The sequence below is a fragment of the Rhinoraja longicauda genome, chromosome 9, assembly GCF_053455715.1.
Source record: "Rhinoraja longicauda isolate Sanriku21f chromosome 9, sRhiLon1.1, whole genome shotgun sequence".
Classification (NCBI taxonomy): domain Eukaryota; kingdom Metazoa; phylum Chordata; class Chondrichthyes; order Rajiformes; family Arhynchobatidae; genus Rhinoraja; species Rhinoraja longicauda.
This window is the reverse complement of record NC_135961.1, coordinates 30800629-30814862: the sequence shown is the minus strand read 5'-3', so window position 1 is coordinate 30814862 and position 14234 is coordinate 30800629. Positions and strand designations below refer to the sequence as shown.

General features: G+C 48.2%; 1 protein-coding gene across 3 annotated transcripts in view; it reads right to left on the bottom strand.

Annotated features, from left to right (window-relative positions):
- The window catches only part of xpo5 (exportin 5), an 85122-nt gene that overhangs the window by 60169 nt on the left and 10719 nt on the right, over positions 1-14234 (bottom strand). For all 3 annotated transcript variants that reach the window (XM_078405031.1, XM_078405030.1, XM_078405032.1), the window contains exons 3-4: positions 7750-7822; positions 2726-2863 (exon numbers count right to left, since the gene is read on the bottom strand). In XM_078405031.1, coding sequence (XP_078261157.1) covers positions 2726-2863; positions 7750-7822 — 211 coding nt within the window. The remainder of the gene's footprint in view (positions 1-2725; positions 2864-7749; positions 7823-14234) is intronic.

Sequence of the window (14234 nt, the reverse complement as noted above, 5' to 3'; positions counted from 1 at the left end):
GAAGGTGTGGAATTCTCTGCCTCAGAAGGCAGTGGAGGCCAGTTCGTTGGATGCTTTCAAGAGAGAGCTGGATAGAGCTCTTAAGGATAGTGGAGTGAGGGGGTATGGGGAGAAGGCAGGAACGGGGTACTGATTGAGAGTGATCAGCCATGATCGCATTGAATGGCGTTGCTGGCTCGAAGGGCTGAATGGCCTACTCCTGCACCTATTGTCTATTGTCTATAAATGCTTTAAGCACAGTCTGATCAAGGCCACATACAGTTGCATTAAGATTACCTTGCTCCTGTAATTAAACCCTCTCATCATAAAGACTTGCAGATCATTTGTTCTCCTAATCATTTGCTACACCTACGTGTTGGGTTCAGCGACTTGAGTACAAACATGCTCAGATTTCTTTCAAAGTCAACAGAACTCCATCTCACATCATTTAAATAATGATATGCTATCTGTTTTAAGCAAAGTGACTACCCTCACTTTCCCTTCCTCATAGTTCATTTGCCACAGTTTTTGTCCACTTACTCAGTTTACCCATACTCCTTGAAGCCTCTTTACATTTACCTCTGTGCATACAAATATATTGAGTTTACCACCGCCAGCAAACTTGAAATAAAATCATTTTGGCTCCTTGATCTAATTATTGATTACATGGTAAATAACTGGAGACCCACACAGAGTTACAGTGCTCTCCATAATGTTTGGGACAAAGACCCATCATTTATTTGTTTGCCTCTCTACTCCACAATTTGAGATTTGTAATAGAAAAAAAAAATCACATGGGGTTAAAGTGCACATTGTCAGATTTTAATAAACGACGCTGTCTTTATTTTAATAAAGGCCACTGTCTGCAGAAGACTTCATGAACAGAAATACAGAGGCTACACTGCAAGATGCAAACCATTAGTTAGCTGCAAAAAATAGGATGGCCAGGTTACATTTGCTACCCTTTAATTTGCAGGAACAGTTCCAAATTCGTCACAACCATGGAAGAAAGCCACCAGGGAATCGACTATCTCAATAATCAATCCTTTCAAATTGCTGATATTAAACAAAAGTGATTCAGATTACCATGAATCATAATCTGCAATTCGACAGCCAACACTAATTGCATTTAACATACTCCTAATATTTTAAATGCAGAATGGGATATGCAAAAACCTGAAAATTTAAGTGAGGGTATTTTTCCCATGGGGAAAAAAGAGCAAGCAAAAGGGAGAGATCAGAGAGGTTTTCAAAACGACTGAACATTTTGATGGCAGGCAGAGCAGATTTTCATTTGCAGAGTACACCAATATGCCAGGAAGAAAACAATAAGGAATTAAATAGTAATGCCATCCTTCAGAGTAGGCAGCACATTAGGTAAACGCATTTTAGAGATAGGGAAGCGCCAATAGGGGGATTGCACGCAAGGTTGTACGGTCAAAGTGAGTGACGCACAGAGTCGCTCAAGCCTTCTGGAGGACATGGCAGCTTACGGCATACACAAGTAACACGTACATTCGTACCTGTAAAAAGCCACCAAAAGGCCAATTTTTGTGCTGTAAAATAATGAGGAAGAAGCTGGAGGATCCGGCGGAGGAAGAGGAACCAGGAGAAGAGCTGCACAGCCCACAGACGAAAGAAGCAGCTGGGAAGACGTCTGGCCAGCCGGCGAGAGAAGGGGAAACGCGGCCGGGAAGGGGGGCAGGAGAGCAAGGCCGAGAATCAGAGGGAGAAGAAGTGGAGGAGGAGAAAGACTGGGTTAAGATGGGAGAGGAGCAGCGGGAAGAACCTGAGCCGAGGGGCCTGGAGGTCTGCAGGGGCAGAAGCTGCAAGCGCTGGAGGTCGGCGACCCGCCTGATGGCGAAGGGCCCAGGGAGCCATGCTCAACAGCCTTGGAGGAGGAGGCGGTGGAAGAGGAGGAGGAGCGGAGCGTCGAGCCCGAAGAGGAGCCGGGGAGAGGTTGATCGGCAGCGGAGGCCGAGCAGCAGCGAGAGCTGGGCCGGGCGCTGGGAGCAGAGGCGGAGGACCAGGCCACGGCTCTGCTCAGTGACCCCAGCTTCGAGGTGTTGAGCGCCGGCCAAGTGGAAGCGGAGCCCGGCTGACGGAGAGGGCGAGCGGGGAGAAGGGCTGGAGGGTCAGCAGGAACGGCGAGGGGCCGAAGAGCCGCAGGAAGCGTGGCGCGGAGCAGGGGCGCTGAGCCTGGAGGAGCGCAGGAACAGGGAGAGGCGTTGGGACACACAGAGCGCCGGGAGGGAGCCAGAGACGCGCTGATGGGAGACCAACCGGAGGGTCCGGGGGCAACGTGCAGCCGCAACATTGAACTGCAACACCCTCTCATTAGGACTTGCGAATTGTTCCACAACAGAAGCTGTTCCAAACATAAAATAGAAGAGAAAGACTGAGCAAAGACTGAGCTGCACTGAAAGCCATAGTAAGTAATTGCCTGCAGTACACGGTGTGCCCTCCAGTAGGTGTTGCGTGCCAACAGTACAGGTCAGGGGCCGTGACCTCGCCTGCCGTGCAATCCCCCTATAGAGTTGAACTGGGAAGAAAGGGAGAAAGGCTCAAGTGCAGCTCAAATGTAGGCAAGGCCAGGTTCAGCTAAATGGTCTATTTCTTTACATATTCAGAACTTTACATTTAAAAGATTAAAAACGAACGGGAAAGCTGGAATAATAGATGAAAATTTAGTTTTACAAATGAGCATTCATGTCAGACCACCCTTTTCTAACGGTTTTGAACTTACTCCCATAGCAGTTAATTTATCCATCTCATTTAACATATCTGGCCATTGCTGTGGCCACTCTCGCTTGATCATTTCTACCACAATCCGGGAAAGTGCATCTTTGATGTAAGCCTCTTCCACCATGATGTTATGAGTACCCTGAGGAGACAAGAAATATTTAATTTGTTTGACTTTATTGCAATTCATGCTGGATTTTAGCTGTGGCAACACATCAATGTATGTGCCTGCAGAGATGAGTACAAGGTGGTGAACAAGCTTATAAAGAACATCAGAAATAGCACAAGGCCATTCAGCACCGCAGCCTGCTCCCCCAGTGAATGAGGCCACAGGTGATCTTTTACCTCAACACAACCCACATTGACCACGGCCATGTTCCTTCACATGGCTCAATGAAGCTTCACCCAAGTACAGTATCCAAAACTGTACTCAGTGTGCACAAGAGATATTGCTGCTTCAAATTGAAAAAAATGCAGTTTTAAAAGTAGGCCAGATGATACTCAACCTGGCTCTCTTCTCACGTTCAACGTCTGCAGGATCCCTGCAATCACACTTACCTTTTGCTGCCACACAGTTCCCAACGTCCTCAAGACTTTGCTGCCATGGCCGTTCTGGAAGGCGGAGCAGTCTGCAAGCGATGACATGGCCTCAGGCAGCACAAATTGAGGCCCCACCCCCAGACCACCCTGAAAGCACAGGCTGCCAATGGCTTTTTCCACTCTTTCTAAATGTCTAGAATCAGAAACATTTAGAAATAGTTGAAATACAATTAATTCTTTTAAATTAAAAAATGTAAACATTTAAAGTTAATTTGAAACCAATATTAAGTTAATAAGTTTGAAAAACCCTCAGCTCTACTTATATTTTCCACACACATCAGTAGATGAATGGATAAGAGATGTGCCAGGTGCATTAGCTCCGGCTGTTGTAAGGCGGAGGGGTCAATGACCAACTGTAACTGGCCCCTCGTTTCATCACCTTAGAGAACCGCCCCTGGATTCAATGCAGACAAGAGGTCAGATGTACCTGCAGCTGATTTAGTGCTTTTCCAATTTCTGCAATGGTTTACATAATTGCAGAAGTAAGGAATGCACTGTCACGTGCACTGAGAGTAGCCGATGCTTCTGAATGGAACTGCCTGCCAGCCATTACAAACCCCAGCCTCTTAAAATGCACACTAATTCAAACATCTAATCCTCAAATCCATGTTGGATTGATTCCAAAAACAAAAATAAAAACAGACACCATAATTTATGTCCGATGTTGATTTGCATTGCAATATCACAAAATCTACTACTTGGAATTTATTTAAAATAGCAGTTTAACAAAGCAAACAAGCCCAGAATCAAGAAGCAAAGGTCAGGTCAAAATGCAATGACCCATCCTCCTGAACAGTGGTTGAGCAGACCCTCAGTACAGATTCTCCTCCAAAAGCAGATGTCCTCCAAAAGGTTCAAGAAATCATGGATTCATGCAAAACCACCCAATTGAGAAGTTCCTTAGAAGAATAAGGGCAGTCATTCTGTCATGTAACAATTAATTACTTCCCACCTCTACCATTGAGAAAATAATTCTGTGAAAGCAAGAACATATAAACTACAGGAATCTACTCTGGCTTAAAAAGAAAATCATTTATTGATCTGAATAATAAATACAGATCTATCCTCAAAAAACAAGCTTTCTTCCTATTAAGTAAATGCATACAGCAATAACAAATACAGATTTCTGAATGTAGCAGAAATAAAGAAAGAACACAAAAAGGCAGAGAAAAAAAGCACAAGAAACCAACTAACAAGCCTCAACAATTATCCGTTGGTTCTGGATTCATCCTATTATCTGCAAAGCAACACAGACACATTTCTAAGATATTCATTAAATTTCATCATTATTCATTAAATGTCACCATTATTCCAGTTTGCCTGCAGCAGAGAAACTATGTCATATGTTGTTTGATGATCAGTCCTGAAAAGAGTTCTAGGACACACCACAAGTGCGTCAGATTAAAAGGTGCCAAATACACTACATTAAAGTATTAATGACGAGTGCAGAACATTGAACTGAAGCTGTCTCCCAATGTGTCTAAACTATCCACCTTTTCCCAGAAACATCAAGAACTCCTGCCAATATTCCTTTCAATCGTTCAAATACACAATATTTCACATTCAAGCAACCCACTGATTTGCTTAAAATATCCTTTATTTCTAAAATTGGTCATTGATTGAAGGAAAAATTGATAGAAACATAGAAAAATAGGTGCAGGAGTAAGCCATTCGGCCCTTCGAGCCAGCACAGCCATTCAATATGATCATGGCTGATCATCTAAAATCAATACCCCGTTCCTACTTCTTCCCCATATCCCTTGATTCCTTTGGCCCCAAGAGCTAAATCTAACTATCTTGAAAACATCCAGTGAATTGGCCTCCACTGCCTTCTGTGGCAGAGAATTCCACAGATTCACAACTCTCTGGGTGATGAAGTTTTTCCTCTTCTCAGTCCTAAATGGCCTACCCCTTATTCTTAAACTGTGACCCTTGGTACAGGACTCCCCCAACGTCGGGAACATTTTTCCTACATCAAGCCTGTCCAATCCTTTAATAATTTTATATGTTTCTATAAGATTCCCTCTCATCCTTGTAAATTCAAGTGAATACAAGCCCAGTCGACTCATTCTTTCATCATATGTCAGTCCCGCCATCCCGGGAATTAACCTGGTGAACCTACGCTGCACTCCCTCAAAAGCGATAATGTCCTTCCTCAAAAAAGGAGACCAAAATTAAACACAATACTCCAGGTGCGGTCTCACCAGGGCCCTCTAGAACTGCAGTAGGACCTCCTTGCTCCTAAACTCAAATCCTCTAGCAATGAAGGCCAACATGCCATTAGCTTTCTTCACCGCCTGCTGTACCTGCATACTTACTTTCAGTGACTGATGTACAAGCACACCCAGGTCTCTTTGCACCTCCCCTTTTCCTAATCTGACACCATTCAGATAATAATCTGCCTTCCTGTTCTTGCGACCAAAGTGGCTAACCTCACATTTATCCACATTATACTGTATTTGCCCACTCACTCAACCTATCCAAGTCACCCTGCAGCCTCATACCATCCTCATCACAGCTCACACTGTCACCCAGCTTTGTGTCATCCGCAAACTTGGAGACGTCACATTTAATTCCCTCGTCTAAATCGTTACTATATATTGTAAATAACTGGGGTCCCAGCACCGAGCTTTGCGGCACCCCAGTAGTCACTGCCTGCCATTCTGAAAAGGATTAGTTAATTCTTACTCTTTGCTTCCTGTCTGCCAACCAGTTCTCTATCCATGTCAATACCCTACCCCCAATACCATGTGCTCTAATTTTGCACAATAATCTCTCGTGTGGAACCTTGTCAAAAGCTTTTTGAAAGTTCAGATACACCACATCCACTTATCCTTATCCATTCTACTTGTTACATCCTCAAAAAATTCCACAAGATTAGTCAAGCGTGATTTCTCCTTCATAAATCCACGCTGACTTTGACGAATCCTGTCATTGCTTTCTAAATGCGCTGCTATAACATCTTTGACAATCGACTCCAGCATCTTTCCCACTATCGATGTAAGGCTAACTAGTCCCCGTTTTCTCTCTTCCTCCTTTCTTAAAAAGTGGGGTTACATTAGATCAGTTCCTGTGGACCGGAGGGTAGTCAGAGTCGAGAGAACATTGGAAAATGACCACCAATACATCCACGATTTCTAGGGCCACCTCCTTGGGTACTCTGGGATGCAGACCATCAGGCCCTGGGGTTTACCTGCCTTCAGTACCAACGGTTTACCAAACACCATTTCCTGACTAATGTGGATTCAGTTCCTCCCTCCCACTAGATCCTCGGTCCCCTAGTATTTCTGGGAGATTATGTCTTCCTTAGTGAAGACAGAACCAAACAATGTACTGGTTTAACTGTTCTGCCATTTCCTTGTTTCACCATTATAAATTCACCCATTTCTGATTGTAAGTGCCCTGCATTTGTCTTCACTAATCTTTTCAATTTTACATATCTAAAGAAGCTTTTAGAGTCAAGTTTTGATATGCCCCGCAACCTTTCTTTCATGCTCTTTTCCCCCCTCTTAATTAACCCCTTTGTCCTCCTATGTTGAGTTCTAAATTTCTCCCAGTCCTCCGGTTTGCTGCTTCCTCTGGCCAATTTATATGCCTTTTCCTTGGATTTAACACTATCCTTGATTTCCCTCTTTGGTCATGGTTTTGCCGCCTTCCCAGTTTTTTTTCCCCGCCAGACAGGGATGAACAATTTTTGGAGTTCATCCATGCGGTCTTACAATCTTTGCTATGGCATCTCTACCGTCAACCCTTTGTATAATTTGCCAGTCTATCCTAGCCAATTCCAGTCTCATACCATCAAAGTCTCCTTTCTTTAAGCTCAGGACCCAGTCTCAGAATTAACCATGTCACTTTCCACCCTAATGCAGAAAGCAAAATCCATTCCTTGGCTCACTCTTTCCCAAGGAAACTCTCAATTCCATATCTTTCCAGATCAACATCCTAACCAACCCCTCATCTCCCACCTTCATCCCAATTGTCATGCATCTTTTGTGATTTCAGGATTCCCATTAAATTTTGCCCCCTTTCCCCTGGTACATGCTCCTGCCTTTTGGACTAGGACATGGGCACAACAGGTCAAATGGCCTCCTTGTGAGCTACAAATTTTCTATAACTCTACACCTGCAAAGCATTCACAGCAGCAAGGAAAGCAGTCCATCCCAGTAAAAGTCTATTGGAAACATTCAAACTCAGTGCTAAGAGATCATCATTAGACAAAAGTCATGTTCTCCCCACACAAATCACCTCAAATCTACCTGCTTAATTCAAAGTTCATAAAGGTGTGATGTTTCATTATCTCACTCATGGCTTCATTGCATCTAGTACAGCGCAAGTATCTGGGACTCAGTCCATTCATACAAATTTTTGTGTCAATGCAAACTAATGGCAGGAGCAAGATCAGAAAAGGAGATTATAAAGGTAACTTACACGTGAAAGAAGAGTCATCACACTGTTCTTCAGCTGCACCTTATCACGATGTACCATGCCGTTCCATCGAAATCTTTAAAAGAACAAAAGTCACTGAAAAAAAGTGCTGCACATCACAGCATTCCAATGTCGGTCTTTTTTTTTTTTTTAAACAACATTGTGCAAAAGGAAAAACTGAGTTCTAGTAATAAATTGAGTAATTTGACAGCTATGCCTCAATTTGGAACACACTTGCCTCAGAGATCGAGGTTTAAGTACCATTCAAGATTCTTCAGCAAATATCAGGCCCCAACATAACTGCAGTGCCCAAGTCTGCTACAGCATCAGCGTTGCCATTTTTTAGCTTAGATGATGAGTCCAGACAACATCCACTCTCATTCGAATTCAAAAGATCCCATAGGAGCACTCTGAAAATCATCTCAGGTGGCCTGACCAATATTCGTCCAAATATATCACAAAAACTGATCACCTGGTAATTATTATATGACTAGAGAGGTTTGCTATGCATTAATTGTAAACTGTATTTCTCAAATTCAAATTTCAAAAATACTTCCTGAGCTGCAAGGATCATGAATGGTGGTTCATAAATGAAAATCTCTTGCATACCCAAATATTCTATTTTACTACCATTATACTTAGAAATACAAATACAAATAAAAATACAAATACAAAAAACAAATAAGCTAGCGCATTTAGCACTCATTCATTGAGCTGATTCATTACACCTCTCGATCATCCAGTTTGAAAATTCAGATGTGTATCCTCCTGCTTTTAATTTGACATCCTCAGGTGCACGCACTGTGCTTGGAATCTTGCATGATCACCTGCTGCTGTATCAAGAATTTAATACAAAGCACAGCTTTGCACTGATTGTGTGCAGAGTTGAAGATCTCGGAACTGCAAACTGGCTAGTAGGGCGAGGGCAGACCATTGTCAGTGACTGGCAGCAGCTGTTCTGGACCTTGCATTCCTTCTCACCATTTCCAGACCATGGTTTGTGCTGTCTCCCCCTTTGTTTGGTTGAACTGCTCTCCCCAGACCAGAGAAGTTGTAACAATTTCAATGGTAATCAACCTTATCACATTACTTTGTAGAAACCAGGAACTGCAGAATCCGGTTTACAAAAAAAACAACAACAGGTGCTACAGTAACTCAGCGGGTCAGGCAATATCTGTGGAGAACATGAATAGGTGACGTTTTGGATTGGGACCCTTCTTCAGACATCACAATACTTTGCAATCTGAAGAAGGGTCTCGACCCGAAACGTCACACATTCCTGCTCTCCAGAGATGCTGCCAGACCGGCTGAGTTACTCCAGCATTTTGTGATACCTTCGATTTGTACCAGCATCTGCAGTTATTTTCCTACACAACTTTGCAGCCTCACCACTTACCACACCCAACCAGCAAGAGCTCTCACAAGCAGCTCCTGCAAGCTATTACTGCTGAAATGGATCTATGGCAAGTTCTCCAAATTACTGGGGTTCACACCAAATTTCCAGCACATCAGCACTGGCAGGAACTGGTCTTGTTATACGTTGTGCTATAATTACCCCTTGAGTGGTGATTACATTAGTGGTGGGAAAGGAAAGCTTACAACTACATAAACTCGATTGAAAATTTATAGCCAGATCAAGGAAACACATCGTAGGCAGAGATACAGCACAGAAAGAGACCTTTGGGCCCACTGAGTCCATACAGCCCACTAACTGCCTACTTACACTGATACTTTATATTAGTTTAGTTTAGTTTACAGACACAGCATGGAAAAGGCCGTTCTGCATACCGGGTCTGCAATCAATCAGTTGATATGAACTTTCCTTTTCTCTCCGTTGTAGCGGGCGAGCAAAAAGGGACCGGAATGAAGGCGAGGAGCCAGGTAAATTCCGTGAAAGCTATTTATTGCTCACAAACACACTACTTTCTGCTTCAGTGAGAGACTGAAGACTCCCTCTCGTGCCAAAACCCCTGCTACTTAACCTGGTAGCTGGGGGCCATCTCCAGACCTGTCCATCACCGTGCCGAGGGGTTCGATGTAGGAATGGCCTGACCCTTGGGAGACGCCACAGGAACCCCCCCCCCCCCCCCCAGAACCGGAGGCACGAAACGGACTGGCAGGCACACAAGCCGACCGGATCGCGAGTCAGCCGACGCAGGGGCCAGCGAAGGCAGTAGTGGAGGGAGCTGAGAAGGACAGCCGAGGCTGGTCGATGTCCAGATATGCCGGCTTCAAACAATCGACCGACAGTCTCACGCCGGTCACCCATGTCCATCACAAAAGTGGTTGGTCGGTGCTTTAACACCCGGAACGGGCCCTCATACTGCCTCTGGAGCGGCGTCTGGTGGGCATCACGGCGCAGGAAGGCGTAGGGTCAGTCACAGAGGGATGATGGCACGTGCATGCGGAAAGCCCCATGGAAAGACATCGGCACGGGCGCGAGCTTGCCAACTCATTTGCGGAGGCGCTGTAGGGTGGACGAGGGCGGTCCCTGTTGCCCTGGCGCCGATGGCACGAACACCCCGGGCACCGTGAGCGGCGATCCGTAAACGAGCTCCGCCGATGATGAGCCCAAGACCTCCTAAGGGGTGGTCCGAATGCCCTACAAGACCCATGGTAGTGCGTCTAGCCAGTCTGGGCTGATGGGTCGCGCCTTCAGTGCGGCCTTGAGTTGCCGGTGGAGCCTCTCCACCAGGCCGTTTGCCTGCGGGTGATAGGCAGTAGTGTGGTGTAGCTGCCCCCCCAACAAGTGGGCCAACGCCGACCACAGCCCGGAGGTGAACTGTGGCCGCCGGTCCGAGGAGATGTCCACCGGCACTCCAAAGCGGGCAATCCAGTGCGCAGACCATGCACGAGCGCACGTCGCTGTCGAGGTATCGCGTGCAACGGTACACTATCGTGAGGAGGTGGGTGACACCGCGGGACGGTGGAAGAGGGCCCACGATGTCCACATGTACGTGGTCGAACCGCCGGCGTGGTACGGAGAATCCCTGGAGAGGCTCTCGGACATGGCGTTGGATTTTTCCCATCTGGCATGGGATGCAGGACGTGCCACATGAAACAGGCGACCACCAATGCTGTTGTCGCCCGGATGGAAGGGTGGGCCAGGCCGTGGATCACGTTGAATACTTTCCAACGCCAGCCAACAGGGACGAATGGTACTCCAGTTGCAGGTCGGAGATGGCAGTCCTGTAGGTGGACATCTCGTTGTCCTCCCGTTGAGCCGTTGCCAGGGCGGTGTAATCCGGGGCCACGTCCAGGACGGCGTTGGCGGTGGGGCGGGACAGTGCATCGGCAACCCGGTTCTCCTTCCCCTCAATATAGCGGATGGAGGCGGTAAATTCCAAAACGAGCGCCAGCTGGCACTGCTGCTGGGCGGATCACTGGTCTGACACCTTCGCGATGGCGAAAGTGAGGGGCTTATGGTCGGTGTAGGCAGTGAATGGATGGCCTTCCAGGAAATAGCGGAAGTGACGAACTGCCAGGTATAGGGTAAGCAGTTCACGGTCGAACGGGCTGTAGTTTCTCTGGGCGTTGTAATAACTGCCTGCTGAAAAAGACCAGGGGGCGCCAGCATCCGGCCGTAAACTGTTCTAGTACCGCACCAACTGCTGTCTCCGATGCATCCACCGTCAGGGCGGTCGGGGCACCCTCGTGCGGGTGCACCAACATCGTCGCCTGTGCAAGGGCTTCCTTCGCCTCTTCGAAAGCAGACCCGGCCTCGTCATGCCACTGCACTTCCTTCCGCCTACCCGCCAGGAGCTGGAACAATGGTCGCATGATTCGGGCCGCAGCGGGCACGAACCGGTGATAGAAGGCGACCATCCCCACGAACCCCTGCAGGCCACACACCATTGAAGGACGCGGGAAATGGCGGATTGCCTCAAACTTCTCCGGGAGCGGAACCGCACCCTGCGGGGTCATGCGATGCCCGAGGAAGTCGATGGAGGCGAGGCCGAATCGGCACTTCTCCAGGTTAATTGCCAGGCCGTGTTCATCGAGCCGCTGACCGAGCTGCTGGAGATGTGAGCAGTGCTCCTGTCGAGAGCGGCTCACCACGAGGATGTCGTCGAGGTATACAAAGACAAACCCGAGCCCGCGGCACACCCAGTCTATTAGGCGTTGAAAGGCCTACATGGCATTTATGAGGCCGAAAGGCATCCTCAGAAATTCAAACAGGCCAAACAGCGTAATTATCGCCGTTTTGGGAATGTCGTCCGGATGGATTGGGATTTGATGATATCCCCACACCAGGTCCACCTTTGAGAAGAAATTGGCCCCCGCCAGGTGCGCGTTGACGTCCTGAATATGGGGGATGGGATACCGGTCCGCTGTGGTCACGTCGTTGAGCCGCTGGTAGCCCCCGCAGGGCCACCAGCCGCCGCTCGCCTAAGGGACCTGTGGAGCAGCTGTCGGAATGCCAGACAATCCCCATAGCCTCCACGGTGCAGAACTCCTCCCGGGCGATGCAGAGTCTGTTGGGCGGAAGTCGGCGCGCAAGGGTGTGGAGCGGAGGGCCGGTGGTCTGAATACTGTGCCTCACCCCGTACTTGGGACTTGTGGAGCGGAACTGGGGAGTCAGAATACTAGGAAACTCGGCCAGTACCCGAGCGTATAAACTGTCGACTGCCGACACCGGGTCCCAAGGTGTAGTTGCCGGTACGACCAGGCACAGGGAGATGGGCTCGAGCGTCGCGGAGTGGATCAGGCGCTCCCGTTGGACATCCACAAGGAGGGAGTGAGCCCGGAGGAAGTCTGCGCCCAACAACTGTTGGGAGACGTCGGCGACGGTGAATGGCCAGGTGAAATGGCAGGTTCCGAAGATTAGTGGGACCGTGCGTATCCCACCATTCGCCGAAGTGAACGTGGCCCCCCGCCTGCCAGAGCGGATGTCCAACGCTGTAGAGGGCAGGCCGCTCAACTCCACCCCTGTGTCGACCAGGAAGCGGCTCCCTGAACGCCGATCCCAGGCGAAGAGGCGGTGAATCTGGCCAACCGCCGCTGCGACTACTGGCGGCCGCCCTGGCGTTTCCAGGGTATGTGCAGGGCTGGCGGCACTGACGAGCTGCAGTGCCCCAGTTCCGGTGGAAAAAGCACGGAGCCTGCTGGGGCGGGGCTGCGGAGTGCGAACTCGCGGCAGCCGCGCGGGGCGGACACACGGGCCTTTGGGGCGCGGCCGTATCTCCATCCACAGCTCCCCCGCCCTGATAGAGGAAATCGGACGCCGCAGGGCTACCAGCCAGCGTACCTACGTCCCTCCGTCGCGCCGAGCACTTGGGGGTCGACGAAGGAGGCTTCGGTGAGCTGCAGGCGGGTGTCATCCGGCAACTGCTGCAGGTAAGCAAATTCAAAGAGAAGACACGGCGTGTGCCCCTCTAGCAGCACGAGCATCTCATTGACCAGGGCTGACAGCCGCCTGTCGCCAAGGCCATCCATCTTGAGGATTCTGGCTGCGCGCTCCATTCGGCCGAGCCTGTAGGTATGGAGCAGCAGCTCCTTAAGGCAGCGGTACTTGTCGTCGGCCGGGGGTTCACGCAGGTAAGGGTCTTGTTCGGCTCCATCATTACAATAACGGAGCGTCAGGGTCACCAGTGTAGCGGGTGAGCGAAAAGGGCCCGGAATGAAGGCGAGGAGCCAGGTAAATTCCATGAAAGCTTTTTATTTGCGCTCACGTGTGCTCACGAACACACTACTCTCTGCTTCAGTGGGAGACTGAAGACTCCCTCTCGGGCCAAAACCCCTTATACTTAACCCTGTAGCTGGGGGCCGTCCCCGGAACTGTCCATCACCGTGCCGAGGGGTGCAATGTAAGAGTGGCCTGACCCTTGGGAGCCACCACACCATACTATTAAATATCAACGGTTTAGGTTTATTATTGTCTTGTGTACCCAAGTATAGTGAAATGTTTTGTTTTGCATGCTATCCACACAGATTAGACATACCATAAATAAATACAATCGGGTCAAACTCAAGTACAATAGTGAGAGCAAAGGGGAAGGTAGAATGAAGAATATAGTGTAAGAAAATAACTGCAGATGCTGGTACAAATCGAAGGTATTTATTCACAAAATGATGGAGTAACTCAGCAGGTCAGGCAGCATCTCAGGAGAGAAGGAATGGGTGACGCTTCGGGTCGAGACCTTTCTTCAGTCTGAGATGCTGCCTGACCTGCTGAGTTACTCCAGCATTTTGTGAAGTATATAGTTCTCAGCATTGTAGCGCATCAGTTCCAAGTCCACATTGGGGTTGAGGTGAATTGGACAGCACCCTCAATGAAAGGGCCATTCAGGAGCCTGATAACAGAGAGGAGGAAGAAGCTAGAAGCTGTTCTCCAGTCTGGTTGTAATCAATTTCAACCTTCTGCTGGACAGGTGCATGGAGAAGTAGTATGCATTTTACATAGAAAACATTTAAAATGTTAAGGCTGGACAGGGTAAACAAAGTAAGTGCAAAAACCAGAATCAAATCAGGATTCATAAACTGATCAT